We start from the raw sequence: 19,877 nt of genomic DNA on the forward strand, positions 1-19,877 counted from the left end.
CTAATATATGAAAGCTGGCTAACTATTTGCGTAGCTGCAATGGGATAATGGCCAGTTACTCTTCTTTCGCGATGTTGGTTGAGGGTTAAATATCGGCCAGGACATGTTGGCTTTATTACATGCATAGGATACCAGGATCATTTGTGACCTTAGGAACAGCCGTTCCTGTCCCTTTTCAAGTCGTCCCGGGCACAATTAATTGTCCCACGCTCAGGGTTACGAACCAGCGAATTTTTGGCGGTGATGACGGATGAGCTCGACCTGGAGGCGCAATTGCTGCTTACAGGCGGAGGATACTTTGGGGGAAAGGGCTTTTTTTCCTTTAGACCCACTGAAGAAAGCAAGGGAAAACCACTTGGTGGATTCTTTTCTCCGGTCATATTGATCATTGAAGTTGAAACTGGGAGCCTTGAGGGCAACTGAAGAAGCAAGTGCAGGACCGCGAGGCTGGAGAAATTAGCATAGTACAAGGCCTTGGTCATGCATATTATGGAGGCATTATTAGACAATACAAGTATAATTGTTTACAATAACGATCTCTGTTTGTTTGGAAACGGGTTCTCTTTCAACGTATCCTTTGTGAAATTTGACCCCAGGGCTGTCTCCAAATAGTGCATTTCGAATGTGATAGGCCATGTGCAAACTGGAGCAGCGCGCCCATGGCAATTATTGTAAGTCCAAATATTTGTTCGATATTTACCAGATTAGTACAAAATTGAAGAAAGAAACAAACAATCGAGATTAACAAAGAATCAAATGTTCTGAGCTCATATTACAGAAATTTTGCTGTCAGCTTGATTCCAATATTTAATCCAAATTCTTGATATATTGATTTTTAGGTTTCCTTGAAATCCTCAGCAGCTGACACACAGACAGTCCTGTACTTATGAATGTAAATGTGCCCTCGTATTATTTTGAAGTTTTGATTTATTATTTTTGATCCCATTATTTCATTTTGATATAAATCCTTTTTGAGGATGTCTATCTGTTGCTTTCCATGTCAACAAAGTAGGAACATTTTCTTAGGTTATCCAGAAATACCTGGATACTTTGTTCCAAAAGGCAGTCACACTTCATAGAAGAGGGTCATCTGTTTTGGTCAGCAGTAAGGGACAGGAGGATGTAACCGTGAGTGAAGCAGGTAATAGGACTGAGCAGACAGTAGTGGAGGAGTCTCAGGCTTTGCAATTGTCAAACTGGTGTGAGGTGCTCACAATCTGTGTGGATGAAAGTGAAGTCTGCAAGGTAGATGAGCTGGCTGGCCATGGCACTGTACAGGAAGCCATTCAAGCAGAGGGAGCAAAAAGGAATGTAGTGGTAGTAGTGGATAGTATAAGAGGGGGATTGACATTGTTCTCTGCAGCAAAGAGTGAGAGTCCAGACAGATATGTTGCCTGCCTGATGCCAGGGTTGGGGTCATCTGCTCAGGGCTGGAGAGGAACTTGCAGTAGAGGGGGAGGGTACAGTTGTCGTGGTCCATGTAGATACCAATGACATAGGTAGAACTAGAAAAGAGGCTCTGCAATGTCAACATGAGGAGCTAGGTACCAAATTAAGAAGCAGAAATTCAAAGGTAATAATCTCTGGATTATGACTTGAGCCATATGCAAATTGGCATTGGGCAAATAAGATTAGAGTCACCAATGCGTGGCTCAAAGATGGGTATGGGAGAAGTAGGCTCCGGTTTGTGGAGCAGTGACATCAGTACTGGGGAAAGTGGGGGCTGAACCGTTGGGACAATTTATGCCTGAACTGTGCTAGTGTGAGAGTCCTCGCAAATCACATAACTAGGGAAGTAGAGAGGGCTTTAAACTAAACAAGAGGGATGAGGGATCAAGCTTGCATAGAGGTAGCAATTCAAGGTGTAGATTCATGACAGGAGGGCAAAATAATAATATGAGAAATGAGAGTCAGAGAATGGCAGAGAGGGACAGGGAGAAAAAACCTAAGCATATACCAGCAGTCAAGACTAGATGTAACAAAGCTAACAAAAATACAAAACTGAATGCTCCCTATCTGAATGCATGTAGCATTCATAACAAAGTAAATTAATTGATAGGATGAAAGCTGAGCTAGCTGAAGTGAACTGGGAAACTCTGCTGTAGGTTAGATCAATAGAGAAGCAGTGGCAAACATTTAAGAGGATATTTCAGAGCATTCAGAATAAATACATTCCTACTATAAAGAAAAATTCCAAGGGGAGAGCCCACTATCCATGGTTATTAAAAGTAGTCCTTAAGTGCATTGACGGGCAGAGGAATCAGGATGTACAGGTCCACAGGTCACTGAAAGTGGCAACGCAGGTGGATAATGTAGTCAGGAAGGCATATGGCATGCTTGCCTTCATTGGCAGGGGTATAAAAGCTGGGAAATAATGCTGCAGCTATATAGAACATTGGTTAGGCCACACTTGGAATATTGCGTGCAATTCCGGTCGCCTCATTACCAGAAGGATCTGGAGGCATTGGAGAGGGTGCAGTGGATGTTTACCAGGATGCTGCCTGGTCTGGAGGTTATTAGCTATGAGAAGAGGTTGGAGAAACTCAGATTGTTCTCACTAGAGTAACAGAGATTGAGGGGCAACTTGATAGAAGTTTACAAAATTATGAGTGGCATCGACAGAGTAGATAATCAGAAGCCATTTCCCAGGGTGGAAGAGTCAATTACTAGGGGACATAGATTTAAGGTGAGAGGGGAAAACTTTAGAGGAGATGTGCGGGGCAAGTTTTTTACACAGAGGGTAGTGAGTGCCTGGAATTCGCTGCCAGAGAAGGTGGTGGAAGCAGGTACAATAGTATAAAAACAAAAAACTGTGGATGCTGGAAATCCAAGACAAAAACAGAATTACCTGGAAAAACTCAGCAGGTCTGGCAGCATTGGCGGAGAAGAAAAGAGTTGACGTTTTGAGTCCTCATGACCCTTCAACAGAACTAGGTGAATCCAAGCAAATGGGTGTAATATAAGCTGGTTTAAGGTGTGTGTGGGGGGTGTGGGTGGGGGAAGAGAAGTGGAGGGGGGTGGTTTGGTTGTAGGGACAAGCAAGCAGTGATAGAAGCAGATCATCAAAAGATGTCACAGACAAAAGAACAAAAGAACACATAGGTGTTGAAGTTGGTGATATTATCTAAACGAATGTGTTAATTAAGAATGTATGGTAGGGCACTCAAGGTATAGCTCTAGTGGGGGTAGGGGGAGCATAAAAGATTTAAAAATATTTTTAAATAATGGAAATAGGTGGGAAAAGAAAAATCTATATAATTTATTGGAAAAAACAAAAGGAAGGGGGAAGAAACAGAAAGGGGGTCGGGATGGAGGAGGGAGTTCAAGACCTAAAGTTGTTGGATTCAATATTCAGTCTGGAAAGCTGTAAAGTGCCTATTCGGAAGATGAGGTGCTGTTCCTCCAAGTTTGCCCAACAGAAACTGAACTGGACTAGCTTTATAAATGCTATGGCTACAAGAGCATGTCAGGGGCTATGAATCCTGTGGTGAGTAACTCACCTTCTGACCCCCCAAAGCCGGTCCACCATCTACAAGGCACAAGTCAGGAGTGTGATGGAACACTCCCCGCTTACCTGGATGAGCGCAGCTCCAACAAAACTAAAGAAGCTCGACATCATCCAGGACAAATCAGCCCACTTGATTGGCACCACATCCACAAACATTCACTCCCTCCACCACTGACGCACAGTAGCAGCAATGTGTACCATCTACAAGAAGCACTGCAGGAACTCACCAAGGCTCCTTAGGCAGCACCTTCCAAACTCATGACCACTATCATCTAGAATGGCAAGGGCAGCAGATACATGGGAATACCACCACCTGGAAGTTCTCCTCCAAGTCACCCACCATCCTGACTTGGAAATGCATTGCCGTTCCATCACTGTCACTGGGTTAAAATCCTGGAATTCCCTCCTTAACAGCACTGTGGGTGTACCTATACCAGCGGTTGAATAACGCAGCACACCATCACCTACTCGAGGGCAATTAGGAATGGGCAATACATGCTGGCCTAGCCAGCGAAGCCCACATCCCATAAATGAATTTTAAAAAAGCATTTCGTGAAACTGATCTTATAACATTATTTTAAATGTAAATCTTGACTGATTTTTAAAAAAGTATTATGCTGCAAAGGCTGGAAATCTGAAATAAAAAACAGAAAGTGCTGGAAAAACTAAAGGTCTGGCGGCATCTCTGGTGAAAGAGTTAACATTTCGAGTCCGCATGACTACCCCTGACTGATTATTTTGCTTATGTAGGGAATGAACTGAATTATATGTCCACGTTTATGACAAGAATTCAAAGCATGTGTTTCAAGTACTTTGATAGCATCAGTTTACACAAATTCAGGTGCAAACCTCGTAACCACCTCTCTTTGGATACCCGGACCTAACGCTGTGCAAGCTCTGGGTTTGCATGGATTTTTTAAAGCTATCCCATGAGGTTAATCATTGGTCAACAACGGTTACATTGAAATAGGTATTACTAGTATTAAGACAAACATTCATATCTCTAGATTCTGTGAGTTTCTTGACTGAAACGAACTTAAGGGTTGCGCTTTTTAAATTCACCTTCACATTAATCACAAACTCGGAACGGTATCTCCAGTACATAGCTGTCTTTGTTCAGACTGATTAGAACTACAAACGTAAATCGCTAAAAGTAGCAGCACATACGTTGTTGTGCCCATAAAGACTGCGAATAAAGTGGTTTCATTTCTAGGGGGAGAAAACATACAAAATAATAGATTCATATAGAAGTGCTCGGTTCTGGTCTCCACACTAGAGAATTGGTATTCAAGAAATAAGAGAAGGGCAGATAATACACAAAAAATTGTTGCTCGAAATGGGCTGGTGCAACTGGTAAATTGATGTATGACCTCTGTAAAAGAGAAGGCTGATGAGTTTTGTTAAAGACCTTTGTAATTATGAAAGGGCGCGAAAGGGTAGAGGTGAAAAATTATTTACATTCTGGGTGCGGGATTCGGTGGGGCCAACTGGTGGGAGAACTGGCAGGACTGCCCTGCCCACGCACCTCACCCCACCGCATGTCAGAACCATGGGGGTTACCCAAAGCAATCAAATACCTTCCAGGGGCTTAAGTGGCCACCATCGCATCTTCCACACTATTGAGGTCCCCGGCGACGGAAGACCCGCCGGGGGACAGCGGCTGGCGAATCACAGGCAATTCCTCGGGCCGCCACTGGGAGCAGTGGCTGCTGTCGGCAATGCACCTCCAGAATCCAGTGGTCATCGCGCGTTCTCAAGCCAAAGGTAAGTAATAGCATGAATGGGATCACAAAGGTGGGGGGGCAGGAAGTGAGGCTCCTCATCGCATTGAAATTAACCGTCTTCCAATGTAGCCGCTCTATATTACATGGTTCCTTGCTCAGAGTCAGCACTGCCCAGGTTGGGGGCGGGTGTACATTGGCGGGTGGAAGGGTAATAATGGATAGGGAGTGTGGGGTGTGTAAGGCGCTGTGCGGGGGAGCTGAGCATTGTTGGGGGTGTGGGGGCTGTGGGATTTCTCGGGTGGGGCAGGGGGCGATGAACATTGTCAGATGCTGCGTGGGAGGCGAGCATTGTTGGCAGTGTGAGCAGTGTTGGGGGTTGCGGAGACGGGTGAACCGTGTCGGGGTACGAGGTTTGTGTGAGCAGTGTGGCGGCTCAGTAGTGTGGGGAGTGTGGGGCTGAGGGTGAGAGAGGGGATCTAACAGATTAAAGTTAATTGAGAAACTGGGTAAGTCAATGGGCTGATGGCAATCCCCAAGGGTCATGTTCTCAGTTCATGACGACAAAGGGGACGTGACTTTGCAGCTGCTGCGCTTCGTCGCAACGCCTCCCCCATTCTGCCCGTCGATGTATTCAATCTCGAGCCAGAGCAGTAAGGCCAAAGACTCCAGCCTAAAAAGCTAAGGGCGCAGTTTTACATGGGGTCAGCTGCATGCGCTCCCAATCCGCCATTGACTGGAAGACGTGGGCCAACAACTGCACAGATTTAAAAGGGCCCGCTTAATGTTAAAATCCTCTTCACGAGGAAATTATGTTGTCTACTTCACTACTGCGCAAAAAGAGGACAGGATTAAAAGGTAATCGTCTCTGGAGCACTTCCTGAGCCATACGCAAATAAGACCAGAGTTTAAAAGTTGGCTAAAGATTAGTGTGGGGAAAATGGGTTTCAATTTATGGGACACAAGCACCAATCCTGGGGAAAGGCGGGAGCTGTTCCATTAGCATGGCCTTCACTTGAACCCTGCTGGGACCTGTGCCCTGCCAAGTCAAAAAACGAGGGCATAAATAGGGTTTTAAATGTAATTGGTGAACGGTTCCAGATGAGGGAAAATTTAGAAAGTTAAAAATAAAGGACAAGGCGATATTATATGGATGATGGTAACCAGAATTTGACAGGAAGTGACAAAGCGTGTAAACATAAGGCCTAATTAGAAAAAGTGATTTTAAAAAAACAAAATGAAAGGCTCTTTACCTTAATGTGTGCAGGATTTGTAACATTATACGTGAATTGATGGCACGCACACAAATAAATGGATTGATCTGATAGGCATCACAGAGATTGTTTTGCGAGGTACAAGGCTGGGAATTGAATATTCGAGCGGATTTGACATTTGGAAGGACAGACAGAAAAAAAAAAGGTGAATAGCTCTGTTGATGTTGAAATCAGGGCGGTAACAATAAATAATTTTGGTTTGGACGATCAAGATGTACAATCAGTGGAGATAAGAAATAGCAAGGAAATAATTCACTACTGGGAGTTATCTATAGGTCCCCTAACAGTGGCTACACTCTAGGACGGCGGGTAAAACAAGTGATCGCAGGAGCTTTTAAGAAAGTTACTTCAATAGCCATGGGTGACTTTAATCTATGTATAGATTGGCTCGAAACACGGGTAACCTTGAAGCAAAAGTTCATACAGTGTATTCAAAACAGTTTCTTAGAACAATGCATTGTGGAATGAACGAAGGAGCAGGCTGTTTTAGAGCTAGTGATGGGTAATGAGACCTAATTAATTAATTAATTAATTAATGATCTTGGAGTAAAGGAGCATGTATGGAAGAGTGGCCGTCACATGATAGAAATTCACACTCAATTTGGGGATAGAAACATGGGTGTAAAACTGTCTTGAACTTAAATAAAGGCAGTAACTGCATAAAAACAGAAACCATGAAAACAGACTTGGCTGAAGTGGATTGAGAAATTAGTTTAAAAGGGTAAGATGGCACATAAGCAATGGCAAGGAAACATTTTATAATCCTTAACAAAAATTTATTTCATTAAAAAAAACACTACACTGAGGACGGACAGTCGGTGACTAACATATCGTAAGGTAAGGATTTATCAAATTGAACGTAAAGGTATACAATGTTGCGAAGATTAGGAAATGTTTTCAGAAACCAACAAAGACAAATAAAAAAAGTTAAAATAGATTACGGGACTAATCTTGCGAGAAATTCAAGAACAGGCAGTAAGTGTTTCTACAAATATATAAAAACGCAGAGAGTAGCTAAAGTAAACTTTGACTTCTTAGAGGATGAGACTGGGGAGTTAATAATGGGAAACAATGAAAGGGAAGAGGCTTTGAACAAAGGGAGAGGAGGGGATGTTTCCTCTCGGCACGGTGCATGTAGCACAAGAAGAACAGGATCGCGATTTCATTACATATGTAATAAATGCGAAATCTGCCGCCATATTTCCCGCAATACTGTTCAAGTAACTTTCCTACAGGTCTCTGGGATTCAATAAACAGATACAAATTGTTTCATTTTTAATTTAGTGGTGTCACCTGGGAAGAATCCTGATTTCTCATTTAGCGGTGTCAATGTCAACGCCTCGCAGACAATATATAAATTCATTAGATTTAGAATAAACACTCCTTGTGACCCTTAAAATGCATAGCAACGTTCCATAAATTCCACAATCGCAGTGAAATTCTATGCCATTTTAAATATCAAGAAGCAATTCGGGTCCCTCATTCTTACTCCTCGACCGAATACAACATAAAGCCTGCAGTCTGCTCTTTCACTCAGGCCTCACATCCACCTAACGAGGCCGAATTGAGATACAGATGTTCGATTTGAAGAGCGGAATTAGAGGGGCGGAATGGCCTAATCCTGTTCCTAACCTCGCTCTCTCTTCCTCGGCCCTTAGAAAACTTTGTCATATTAATAGGGATAGAAATGCTTCTCGGGAATTTCCAACCTTGTTCTCCTACTTGCTGAACACAACCCATCATTTGCGTCCATGAACCCCCGTTGTGTTAAAAATCAAAATCTATTCCATAGTCCCCCATTTCAGTTCATTTTTGTACTGATCTTGGAACTGTAGAACTCATTATTTCCCTCAACCTTTCTCTTCCTGACAACCCTCAGGCCACTGAAGCATTGAAATGAGCGTCACCTACTAATACAAAAACAAAATACTGCGGGTGCTGGAAATCTGAGATCAACGCAGAAATGCAGGACCTACTCAGCAGGTCAGGCAGTATATATGGAAGGAGAAACAGAGTTAACATTCCAGATCAATGAACTTTTGTCAAAATAGTATTTACGACATTTTCTGTTTCATTTACCTAACAACTAATGGCTGATTTAGCTCAGCGTTTATTTAGCTCCTTTTCTTCTATTCTGATGTCCTATTTCAATCTTCTAATGTCCTACTTTCACAGATTGGAAAATTGGCTGGGGTAGGCATTGCTGACAAAGCCAACATTCTGGTGTGACGTGGAGTATATTTGCATAAACGTTGATTGTAATGTCCCGACACTTCTTAAAGTGAGGTTCAGAAGGAGCCGAGGCAGCTGGCAGTCAGGAACCATTTTATTTCTGATCTTCGGCGAGATTTGCACAATGACTGCGTGGGTTGGAGTTCTCGCTGTACTGGTGCTGTGTCTCCGCAGTAAGTACATGACTAGTCAACTCTGCTTCCAATGTTGCACTTTCTTATTGCTTACTTGGGTGGGATGATTCCGAATTGTAATCAGTTCTCGAAGTTGCAACGAGTGTGCGTGAATAAAAACCCTTGTTAATTTTCCAGGTACCATCGCGGATGTTGTCCTGACACAACCAACATCCATCTCAACCTCCCCGGGGGAAAATGTCAAGATCACCTGTACCATGTCCGGAGACAGCATTAGCAGCTACTACACGAGCTGGTACTGGCAGAAACCCGGCAGAGCCCCCGTGCTTATTTGGAGTGAGTATAGCGGTAAAGCTTCGGGTATCCCCGATCGATTCATGGGGTCTGTGGACTCATCGAGCAACAAGATGCATCTAACCATCACAAAAGTACAAGCTGAGGATGCCGCTGATTATTACTGTTTTATACCTAATATCTTTGGTAAAGGAACCAAGCTGAATCTGGGCAGTAAGTAAATTATTTGCGATATATATTGTGATTTTCAATTATCCGGTTTCGATTCTTCTTCCAATGTCAGGCGTAAAAGCTTTTTTGTCCAAATATGCCCATTCCGTTCTAATTCCAAAATGTTCGCCGAATTATTTAGCCGAAAGGGAACTTGAAAACGATACTAATATAAAAGCAAAAATACTGCGGGTGCTGGAAATCCGAAACAAAAACAGAAAATGCTAGAAAAATTCAGCAGCATCTGTGGAGCGAAAAACAGAGTTAACATTTCGAGTCTGTGTGAACTTCAATACTGAAAGCTGAAAACTTATGAAAACTATGCTGTTTGGAACATTGGGTAGGTTTACTTAAAACGCAATAGCAAAGAGCGTGCTAATCAGCATCAGCCAGCATTAAAGAACAATCCAAACACAAAGAGAAGCGAAAAAACCAAAAAAACAAAAAACTGCGGATGCTGGAAATACAAAACAAAAACAGAATTACCTGGAAAAACTCAGCAGGTCTGGCAGCATCGGCGGAGAAGAAAAGAGTTGACGTTTCGAGTCCTCATGACCCTTCGACAGTTCTGTCGAAGGGTCATGAGGACTCGAAACGTCAACAAAGAGAAGGGTGTCAGGCTGTTGGTTTGGATTGGCTTACTCCGGCGTCGATACCTCCAATACTGACAATCGTTAGACAGGGTTTCAAATATAAAGTGCAAAATCCCAAAAGAATTTGTGGGACGAAAATCGAACCGGTTCTGCAAAGGTGGGTGGGGTGGGGTATTTACTCCGGCAGAGTGTCGCTCATCCATGGAAGTAAAATAAGCTGCAACTATTGTCAGTTAGTCTCTAAATTAAGCATAGGCGTCCAGTACAGTACAAGATTCGCAGCCCTTTAATTCACATTAACCCACGATTTTTGTAGTAATCATACCCTTGCAGCATTACTAACCAGTAATTATATCGATTGTGCCATCGTGGTCGGTTTCCCTTCATAATCGAAAATGGCTGTTTCTTGTGTGCGTAGAGCCATCTAATTGTGTGTTCCAAACACGTCTGTGGAGCCCATGGCTTTCCACATTGCGGGCAGGGATGAATCTGATTTTGCTCCCTGCCTGGTCTTTTCTAGCTTGCCTTTTCTCCTTGGCTGCCTGTATTCTTTCCTGTTGGAAAGAAGCAATGTCGCTACTTGAGATCATTGCTCACCGGGTAGTTCTTTCTTGTACATTTTCTCCCAGTCTGTGGTGGACATGCCACATTTCCTGAGATTGGATTTCAAAGAATCTTTGACTTTTAATTTCAGCCTACCTCACAGGCGGTGTCCAAGTCGTGCACACTTGGCACCTTAGGGAATTTATCATCAGTCGTACATGCCCAGTCCATCTGAACTGAGCTCTGATGATGAGTGCAGCAATTTCAAGCATTTCTGCTCTTTGCAGTGCCTCAGTACTGGGCAACGAACCCTGCAACTTGATGGGCCCCCGTTGCATTATATGTGTGTCACTTCCATAAAGTTCTTGTAATTTTAGCGTCTATGTTATAATGTAACGGGGGCCCATCAAGTTGCAGGGTTAGTAATCAAGCTTCTGGGTTTCGAACAAATTGTTCCTTGCATTTTGACAAGTACATATTGGTGATGGTGCTATTGTAACCAACGTCGTACTTGGTGTCAACTGGATCGCGTTGGCAGTTTGCCTTGAAGACGGAGGCTGCGAAAATTATCGTTCCTGAATATCTGTTGGTGGTGACCATGAATGAATGTGATATTATAGTACAAAAGTAACTACTTCCACAGGACAGAAGACACTCATCTCTTTGTACCATTTAAAGAGTATATGATTCGGCTTTTGTGTGCTTTAAATTATGCTAAATCTATTTTACTATTATTTCAATGCTTGATCGTCGGCTCCTAGAGGATGTAATCCATGTTGGTGCAGGTAGCGATATAAAGAGACAAGCGCCCTTCTTTTAGAGGTTATGGCTGTGGCAGTTTGGCTTCATTGACATCGGTTCTATTTTAGAATTTGTATCATAGGATGGTTAATTTATGATATGACGCGAATTATTATCGTAGTTGTTTTTGGATAAATTTAAGCAAATAGTTTACCACAGGATTACTTACCTTTGTTGGAAACTGCTTTAAAGACTGACACTGGAGAAGGTGCTGATCACCATATCCTGAGCATGAAATCTTGTTCGGGTAGCGTTTTCAAGTTCTTGCGGCTTAGTCAAATTCAGTCAGGACAAAGAACTTGTAACTAGGGCGATTCAAGCGGTCCAACCAAGACAATAATAAGTCAGACCATAAAATATCTGTTAATGATTTACAACTTGAACCAAAGAATGTTGCGAAAATTGCTCACAAAAGCAGCGGTTCTAGGCCGGTAATTAATTAAACAGGGTCATATTTTTGGGAATAATATCATGATCTTCCTATAATACTAATTCTAAAATGCAACCGATGTCAAAGAATGACGACATGAGCTCTGAGAGAAGGACGCTTGTCTCTTTATACCACTTAATATCACGATCCGAATACACGATTCTCTTCCCGAAGGATCTTCGCTCAAATCACCATACATTATTTGTTCCTTTGTTATATATAATTCCATAACTAATGGTAAATCAGTGCTAAATAGACTATAATACATTGATGCAGACGATAGAGAAGAGCTAACATTTATACAAGCCAAATGGCCTCGTTGTGTGTTCTAATGTGTATAAATCTATGATAGGACCTAGCTTAGATGCATTCTGAATTTGGTAACATCTTGAATCAGGCGATTCTTCTTTTGTTGTGACTAATTGAGTCTCATCAAATTCAACATCTGCGTGTGTTAATAGCTTTAATCCACAATTAACGACTCTTGAAATCGAAAGGTAGTTTCCGACCTAATTGTGGAAGCTTGGCTGGTGCTCTAGGGAAACCGTATAAATTGACTAAACTGCTTCGTCGATACGCTAACGAAATTAGAGGAGATCCGATGTGCCCCCTCGGAATGTTACTAATGGATCAATTAGCAAATACACTTGATAGAATCTGTAGAGCTGATTATTTATTACTTTACTGCGCCTCGAAATGATAGCAGGTCCTGAGAAATACCACAGTGGGAGCATTGATTTCACAGCGCTTACCTTTCACGGCTTGTTTTGGACATTGTTCAAAGTATTGTTATTTGAATTAAACACCATTAAACGTGAAAATGATTGTGAAGAAAATATTTTACTTTTAATTAGTTCCTTACAGCTATTTTCTCAATTTATATTTTTACTTTTTGGGAAATACGAGTCCTATACGTGTTTAATAACACTGTTCAGCCTCCATTGTAAATTATTGCCAAACCGTTTTCTTCAACAACTGAATGTTAAAAAACCAAATTGGCAAGACCCGGACTTTCAACTCATCTGACGATGAGTGATCCTACGCTCAGTCTTACATTTGTTTCTACTTTCCAGATCCACAGCCTCCCTCGGTCTCCGTCCTCCCGCCTTCATCGGATCAAATCACGGCGAAGAACACGGCGACCCTGGTGTGTTTGGTGAGCGGTTTTAAGCCGGGAGCTGTGGAGGTTGAATGGACTGTAGATGGCAGTGTCAGAGGCAATGGGGTTGAGACCAGTCGGATCCAGCAGGAGGCGGACAACACGTTCAGTGTGAGCAGCTATCTGACTCTGTCAGCCTCAGACTGGAACTCACACGAGCTTTACTCCTGTCTGGTTAAACACGAGACTCAGGCCACCCCTCTTCAAACAAGCATTGCGAGATCCAGTTGTATCTGATTCAAGATTCATTTGCATTGACTTGTTATACTGTTAGTTAAAATGCTTTTAAAAAAGAGTCCGTCCTTAGATATTACATGTTTGATTTTAAGAGGAACATTTCAAATCACAGCAGATGTTCACTTTGGATCCCAAGGACTCAATCTTACCGCGTGTTCACCATGAACTGAGCTTCAATGTAACATTACAAATACCGCAGTGTAATAAATTTATTCCTGTATTATATCAGGAGCAGTTAATCTTTTCTATCGAGTTCATCCGCACCAAATCCATAGCAACTTTATAAGCTTGACTAAACAGTGACATTTTATTTTTTGTGACAATCTACAGATTCCATAGACGCAGTGAAATCAGAACAGTTATATACGCACGATAGGTAACTAACATATCGGGAAATAAATAACATAGAAACCATCGAACCATAGACAGGTTACGGTACAGAAAGCGGCCATTCAGCCCATCGTGTTTGCGCTGGCTCAAAAGAACTAGCCGTCCATTCTCATCCCACCTTCCAGCACCCGTAGCCTTGCAGCACTTCGGATGCAGACCCAGGTACCTTTTAAATGATTTGAGGATTCCTGCCTCAACCACCAATACAGGCAACGATTCCAGGCACCTACCACCCAATGGGTGAAATTTAATTTATTTATTTCAAAACAAAATTTAACTCTTGGAATTATACTGAATTTACAGCACAGAAGCAAGTAATTCTGCCGAGCTGGGTAATTCCATTTGCTAACAAGTTCAACATTTCTAACCGCTCACTGGACAAATAAGTTATTTCCTGAATTCTTTATTGGATTTATTGGTGACCACCATGTATTCCCTACAAGTGTAGCCGTCTTCTTTGAAGATACGGTATTAAACAGCGCCATACTAGGTCACCCGAACAGACAGCTGTAAATCAGGAAATGGAAGGGAGGGAGGCACTCGGAAAAATTAAAATCACCAGGGGAGTAGTATTGAACAAATTGTTTGGGCTGCGGGCTGAAAAATCCTCAGATCCGGATGGACTTCACCCTAAGGTCTTGGAAGAAGTGGCTAGTGAGATAGTTGATACATTGGTTTTAATTTTCTAAAATTCCCTAGATTCAGGGAATGTTCCATTAGATTGGAAAAGAGCAAATGTAACTCCTTTATTCAAAAAGAGAGGGAGACAGAAAGTAGGAAACTACAGGCCAGTTAGCCTAACATCTGTCATAGGGAAAATGTTAGAAGCTATTATTAAAGATATTATATCAGGGCACTAGGAAAAATTCAGGGCAATCGGGCAAAGTCAACATGGCTTTGTGAAAGGTAAAACCATGTTTAACCAATTTATTGGAGTTATTTGAAGGAGTCACGTGTGTTGTTGATAAAGGGGAACCGGTGGATGAACTGCACTTAGGTTTCCAGAAGGCATTTGATAAGCACCACATCAAAGATTATTGTGGAAAATAGAAGCCAATGGTATAGGGGATAAGATATTGGCATGGATAGAAGATTGGTTAGCTAACAGGAAGCAGATAGTTGGCATAAATTGATCTTTTTCTGGTTGGCAGGATGTGATGAGTGAGTGGTGTGCCGCAGGGATCAGTGCTGGGGCCCTAGCTTTTTTACAATTTATATAAATGATTTGGATGAAGGAACTGAAGGGATGGTTGCTAAATTTGCTGATGACACAAAGATGGGTAGGAAAGTGAATTGTGAAGAGAACATAAGGAGGCTACAAAGGGAAATAAATAGGTTAAGTGAGTGGGCAAAGACCTGGCAAATGGAGTATAATGCGGCTAAATGTAAAATTGTTCATTTTCACAAGAAGAATGAAAAAATCATCTTATCTAAATGGTGAAAGATTGCTGAGCTCTGAGAATCAGTGACCTAGTGCATGAATCAAAAAAATCTAGTATGCAGGTACAGCAGGTAATTAGGAAAGCTAATAAAATGTTATTTATTGTGAGGGGAATTGATTACAAAAGTACGGAGGTTACACTCCAGTTGTACAGGACATTGGTGAGACCACATCTGGAGTACAGTGTACAGTACTGGTCTCCTTATTTAAGGAAACATGTAAATGTGTTAGAAGCAGTTCAGAGAAGGTTTACTGCCACTACCAGGAATGGGCGGGTTGTCTTAAGAGAAAAGGTTGGACAGGTTAGGCTTGTATCCACTGGAGTTTAGAAGAGTAAAGACGACTTGATTGAAGCCATTAAGATCCTGAAGGGTCTTGATAAGGTGAATGTGGAGAGGATGTTTTCTCTTGTGGGAGAATCTAGAACTAGGTGTCACTGTTTCAAAAAAAGGGTCGCTAATTTAAGACAGTTGAGGAGGGTTTTTTTCTCTCTGATGGTTGTGAGTCTTTGGAACTCTCTTCCTTAAAAAGCAGTGGAAGCAGAGTCTTTACATATTTTAAGGCAGAGCCAGATAGGCCCTTGATTAACAATGGGGTGAAAGGTTATCGAGGGTTGGCAGGAAAGTGGGGTCGAGGTTACAGTCAGATCAGTCATGATCTTATTGAAAGGCGGAGCAGGCTCGAGGGGCCGAGTGGCCTACTCCTGCTCCTAATTTTATGTTCGTATGTTCAATCTTCCCCGATAGTTGCAACCCCTCAGTGGCAGTGTCATTATAGTAAATCATTTCTACATATTCTCCAGCGCCTCTATATCCTCTTGGATATATGGAGACCAGAACTGTGCTCGATTCTCGAAAATGTGATCGAAGCAAGATTCTGCACATGTTTAACTTAGCTTTCCTGATTTTCAATTATATTCTTCTAAAATGGACCTCAGTGAATAGTTAGAATTTTCACCACTTGCTTATTTGTATTGCTACTTTTAATGGTCTGGGAAGGGGATACTTGCCATAAAGAGTGTAACGAAGGTTCACCAGACGGATTCTTGGGATAATGGGTTTGTCCTATAAGGAGATATTGAGGAGACTGGGCCTGTATCCGTTAGAATTTAGAAGAATGTGAGATTACCTCATTGAAACATAACAGAATTCTCACAGGGTCCGACAGGGTGGGTGATTCCCCTGGCTGTGAGGTCTGGAACCAAGGGACACACTCAGAATAAGAGGGAGACCATTTACGACCGAGATGAGGAGGAACTTCTTCACTCAGAGGGTGGTGAATCTTTGGAATTATCCACCCCAGAGTGGTGTGGATGCTCAGTTACTGAGTATGTCCAAGACAGAGGTGGATAGATTTCTAGTTCTTAAATACATCAAAGGATATGGGGATAGTGCGGGAAAATGGCGGAGCAGGCTCAAGGGGCCGAATGGCCTACTCCTGCTCCTACTTCCTTTGTTCCTATGTTCCTATATGAATATGTACCCCTCAGTCCCTTGGTCCCTTTCCCCAAACCAAACTCTTATTTTCCAAGGGCCATGTGGCCCCTTTATTTCTCCTACCAAAATGGACCACCTCACGTTTATTTACATGGAAATTCAGTCGTCTTTTACAGGCCCATTCTGCAAGTTTATTAAGGCCTTCATGTATTTTGTCGTAGTCTTCTCAATATTAACGAGGCCCACAGTTCGGTGTCATCCGCAAATGTTAAAACTATACTTTCAATTCCCGAATTCAAATCATTTATGTCAGAAACATAGGAAAGGAAGTGATCAACGCAACCGTGTGTTTCTGACAATAATTGAAAGAAGACATCGTGTAATCTTTATTTAGTCACCTGGTGGCATAAATGCGGGACCAAAATATGACTGCCTCCGCTGTGAGTTTCCAGATAGCTCCAATTCCCGGTTTTGCCTGTCAGAACAGTCCGATTCATTTTGTCCTCGATCACTCACCCGTAACAACGAAGCAAGTGTCATGAGCAGCAGCTCCGACTGAACGTAATTGAATTTTCACTGACACTTCTTACTGAAACCAGTCCAGGAAGGCATCGTGCTTTTTCATTCATTTTCATACTAATTACAAAGTCTGTTTCCATTTAGTGTTCTTTATTCAGATTAACCTCAGTAGAAAATTACATGTATTTCGTGCAATGTTATTTTCTCATCATTGTGAAGTATTTATCCTGATCAGACCGAGGGTAATGATGTTGATGTTATGCAATAAGGCTTCAAAAATTCGTTTGATAATTGTCACATATTAGACTTGTGAGCAAAATTTAAGCCCACAAGTTTAAAAGCACAGTTTCAACGTAGATACGAAATTCGCCAAGAGACAGATACAGAGGGCAGTGGTGAATGGTTGCTTATTTTTCCAGACTGGAAACAATTATACAGTGACACTGTGGCTGTTAGGACCACTGCTCATTTCGACTACCAGGCATACATGACTGCAGCTGAAACAAAGCGTGTAAATGTAATAAACAGTGAAGAGGGCAGCAACAGACATAAGGGGGTCTTGATGAGCGGATAATGCAGAGAAGTGCGAAGCGATATGATGTATTTTAAAAGGGCGAAGGAAGGGAAGCAATATGAGTTAAATGCTACAATATTACGTGGGTGCAAGAACAGAGAAACTGAGTGTTCGCATGTACAAATCTCTGAAGATGGCTGGAGAAGTTGATAAGGCTGTAATAAATAGGACAATGGAGTACAAAAGCAGAAAAGCTGTGCTGAACCCTATGTTAAATTCTGGACCACACTTTAGGGAGGGCATCAAGGACTTATACAGGGTGTACAGGAGATTTGGGGATGGTACTGGGGATGAGGGATTCAATTATGTGGACAAATACTGGGATTGTTCTTCTTGGAGCAGAAGAGATTAAGGGAAGATTTGCCAGAGCGTTCAAAACTCTGAGAGGATTTGATAGGGTAAATAACGGAAACTACTGCCACTGACAGGAGGATCAGTACCAAAGGACATAGATTTATTGTAATTAGTTAAAAACCATAGGGGAATTAAAAACTGCCAGCTGTCATGATATGGAATGGATTGCCTGAAAAGGCGGCCGGGGAGAAGGCGGGACGTGGGGGAGGTGGGGTGGGGGGTGGGGGGGGGGGGGGGGGGGGGTGGGGGGGGGGGGGGTGTGGGGGAGGGGGGGTGCGGGGGGCAGCGGTGGTGAGGGAAAGCAGCTTCATTGGTAATTTTCAAAAGTGACTTGCATGTTTACTTGAAAGGGGTAAATTTGCAAGGCTGCGAGGAAAGTGCCGGGCGCAGGAGTGACAATAAATGGATAACTCTTTTAAAGAATAAAAAACAAAAACAGAATTACCTGAAAAAATTCAGCAGGTCTGGCAGCATCGGCGGAGAAGAAAAGAGTTGACGTTTCGAGTCCTCATGACCCTTCAACAGAACTAAGTGAATCCAAGGAGAGGGGTGAAATATAAGCTGGTTTAAGGTGTGTGTGGGGGGGGGGGGGGGGGGGGGGGGGGGGCGGGGGGGAGGAGAAGTTGGGGGGGTGTGGTTGTAGGGACAAGCAAGCAGTGATAGGAGCAGATAATCAAAAGATTTCACAGACAATGGAACAAAGAAGTGTTGAAGGTGGTGATATTATCTAAATTAATGTGCTAATTAAGAATGGATGGCAGAGCACTCAAGGTACAGCACTAGTGGGGGTGGGGTGGAAAGACTAGCCCGGCATACAAGATTTAAAAATAATGGAAATAGGTGGGAAAAGAAAAATCTATATAAATTATTGGAAAAAACAAAAGGAAGGGGGAAGAAACAGAAAGGGGGTGGGGATGGAGAAGGGAGATCAAGATCGAAAGTTGTTGAATTCAATATTCAGTCCAGAAGGCTGTAAAGTACCTAGTCGGAAGATGAGGTGCTGTTCCTCCAGTTTGCGTTGGGCTTCACTGGAACAATGCAGCAAGCCAAGGACAGACATGTGGGCAAGAGAGCAGGGTGGAGTGTTAAAATGGCAAGCAACGGGGAGGTTTGGGTCTTTCTTGCAGACAGACCACAGGTGTTCTGCAAAGCAGTCGCCCAGTTTATGTTTGGTCTCTCCAATGTAGAGGAGACCACATGGGGAGCAACGATTGCAGTAGACTAAGTTGGGGGAAATGCAAGTGAAATGCTGCTTCACTTGAAAGGAGTGTTTGGGCCCTTGGACGGTGAGGAGAAAGGAAGTGAAGGGGCAGGTGTTGCATCTTTTGCATGGGCATGGGGAGGTGCCATAGGTAGGAGTTGAGGAGTAGGGGGTGATGGAGGAGTGGACCAGGGTATCCCAGAGTGATCGATCCCTATGGAATGCCGCTGGGGGGTGAGGAAAAGATGTGTTTGGTGGTGGCATCATGCTGGAGTTGGCGGAAATGGCGGAGGATGATCCTTTGAATGCAGAGGCTGGTGGGGTGATAAGTGAGGACAAGGGGGACCCTATCATGTTTCTGGGAGGGAGGAGAAGGCGTGAAGGCAGATGCACGGGAGATGGGCTGGACACGGTTGAGGGCCCTGTCAACGACCATGGGTGGAAAACCTCGGTTAAGGAAGAAGGAGGACATGTCAGAGGAACTGTTTTTGAAGGTAGCATCATCAGAACAGATGCGACGGATGTGAAGGAACTGAGAGAATGGCATGGAGTCCTTACAGGAAGCGGGGTGTGAGGAGCTGTAGTCGAGGTAGCTGTGGGAGTTGGTAGGCTTGTAATGGGTTTTGGTGGACAGTCTATCACCAGAAATTGAGACAGAGAGGTCAAGGAAGGGAAGGGAAGTGTCAGAGATGGATCACGTGAAAATGATGGCGGGATGGAGATTGGAAGCAAAATTAATACATTTTTCCAAGTCCCAACAAGAGCATGAAGCAGCACCAAAGTAATCATCGATGTACCAGAGAAAGAGTTGTGGGAGGGGGCCAGA

The 19,877-nt window shown here is 43.0% G+C and overlaps 1 protein-coding gene across 1 annotated transcript; it reads left to right on the forward strand.

Annotated features, from left to right (window-relative positions):
* The first annotated feature begins 8,794 nt into the window (after positions 1 to 8,794).
* On the forward strand, positions 8,795 to 13,361 carry LOC121285960 (immunoglobulin lambda-1 light chain-like). The gene is made up of 3 exons (XM_041202948.1): positions 8,795 to 8,908; positions 9,047 to 9,376; positions 12,814 to 13,361. Exons 1-3 carry the CDS (start codon positions 8,860 to 8,862, stop codon positions 13,134 to 13,136), a joined length of 702 nt encoding a protein of 233 aa, XP_041058882.1. The 5' UTR covers positions 8,795 to 8,859; the 3' UTR covers positions 13,137 to 13,361.
* The last annotated feature ends 6,516 nt before the right edge of the window (positions 13,362 to 19,877 follow it).

The sequence above is a fragment of the Carcharodon carcharias genome, chromosome 13 (genome assembly GCF_017639515.1).
Source record: "Carcharodon carcharias isolate sCarCar2 chromosome 13, sCarCar2.pri, whole genome shotgun sequence".
In the NCBI taxonomy this organism is placed as follows: Eukaryota; Metazoa; Chordata; class Chondrichthyes; order Lamniformes; family Lamnidae; genus Carcharodon; species Carcharodon carcharias.

Bases quoted from the DNA above. Each gene is read 5' to 3' on its own strand.
- LOC121285960 (XM_041202948.1), top strand. From the start codon at position 8,860: ATGACTGCGTGGGTTGGAGTTCTCGCTGTACTGGTGCTGTGTCTCCGC. The intron at 8,909-9,046 runs GTAAGTACATGA...TTAATTTTCCAG, and splicing joins ACTGGTGCTGTGTCTCCGCA to GTACCATCGCGGATGTTGTC. The intron at 9,377-12,813 runs GTAAGTAAATTA...TCTACTTTCCAG, and splicing joins AACCAAGCTGAATCTGGGCA to ATCCACAGCCTCCCTCGGTC.